Source organism: Perkinsus marinus (assembly GCF_000006405.1).
Source record: "Perkinsus marinus ATCC 50983 genomic scaffold scf_1104296935108, whole genome shotgun sequence".
Taxonomy (NCBI): Eukaryota; Perkinsozoa; order Perkinsida; family Perkinsidae; genus Perkinsus; species Perkinsus marinus.
The window spans coordinates 1-1,154 of record NW_003214605.1 but is presented as its reverse complement, the minus strand read 5'-3'; the positions used below and the strand labels follow the sequence as shown (position 1 = coordinate 1,154).

At 51.0% G+C, this 1,154-nt stretch overlaps 1 protein-coding gene across 1 annotated transcript; it reads left to right on the top strand.

Annotated features, from left to right (window-relative positions):
- Positions 1-381: 381 nt before the first annotated feature.
- On the top strand, positions 382-913 carry Pmar_PMAR022629 (hypothetical protein; the record flags this gene model as incomplete). Its single annotated transcript, XM_002784530.1, has 1 exon — positions 382-913. A coding segment is annotated over one exon (532 nt), but the record flags the coding sequence as incomplete, so codon positions are not given.
- Between the last annotated feature and the right edge of the window lie 241 nt (positions 914-1,154).

Here is a 1,154-nt window from a genome sequence, read left to right as displayed (position 1 = left end):
TGTGAAGAGTAATTCCTCCCGTCTGACCGCTGACAATGCGACCAAACAGGCTGCCACTCTACTCGGCAAACCTACTCCATCCGAGTTTCTGTTCAAGCTCACGGGTGTCGGTTCATATGCAATCTGGCGAGCCACTATTTGCTCTGCAATAGATCATTTCGATTGTAGCCGCCAAGTGTCAGCTGAAATAGTTCTGCGTTGCCTTCAAGAACCACTAAAGTCTCGCATCAGGAAAAGAGTCTCTGCATCTTTGATCCAGGCTGAAGGCCATGTCGCTCTTATCAAGGCACTTGACATCAAGCAGTGCAATGAGCAGGTCAGAAGCACCATATGCATGAAGCAGTGCTTCATGTGCTTGACAAGCACATGAATCGCCTAGAGATGCGTGCAGTCGAGGTTAAATGGCTCGGCATGCGCCAACAACCTGGGGAATCTATTCCTGCTCTTGCTGACCGCGTGGAAGACATTGCTCACATCAAGGAAACCCTGTCTGGCGTTTCGGTGTTGGATGCTCAGATGAGCGAAAGACTTGCTGATGGTTTGACTGACGGTGACTCTATCTTGGCTAAAAGTCTTATCGATCCCTTATTGAAGATGCCCTATGAGGAGTTTAAGCAGTCTATGCTCAGCTTCCTTGAGTCTATGAACAGTGCGGCACATCTCAACTTCCTCAAAGGCTCGTCAAAGTCATCTCAGCTGCCTCAAAATCTCCGTCAGTCATCGCCGAAGCGAGCCGAGGGTAACTCCAATGGCAGTGAGGGCAAGGTACATTCGACCGTTGCACTGGAGCTGGGTTTGGACAAGGATGCATGCATCCGTTGCGGGCATGCAGGACATCGCGCTGGTTCTTGTACTGGTGATATTATATACCGCCAACATGACCGCTGTGATCGTTGTGGCAAACTGATCATCGGTGAGACTACCAAAAGTCACAAATGTGACCGTTCCCGTTTTCGGTGCTCTCGCTGCAACAAAACTGGTCATCTATCGGGTGTCTGTCGCCGTGGATTACGTCCTGTTCGACCGAATCAGTCAGTTGGTGGAAAGGAGCACACCCGAGCGGCTACCTCATCTACCGAGGGTGACGCCGAGGAAGCTGTAGGTCTCCGAGTTGTTGGGACTTACACTGCCACAGCTCTCATGCTTGAGGACAC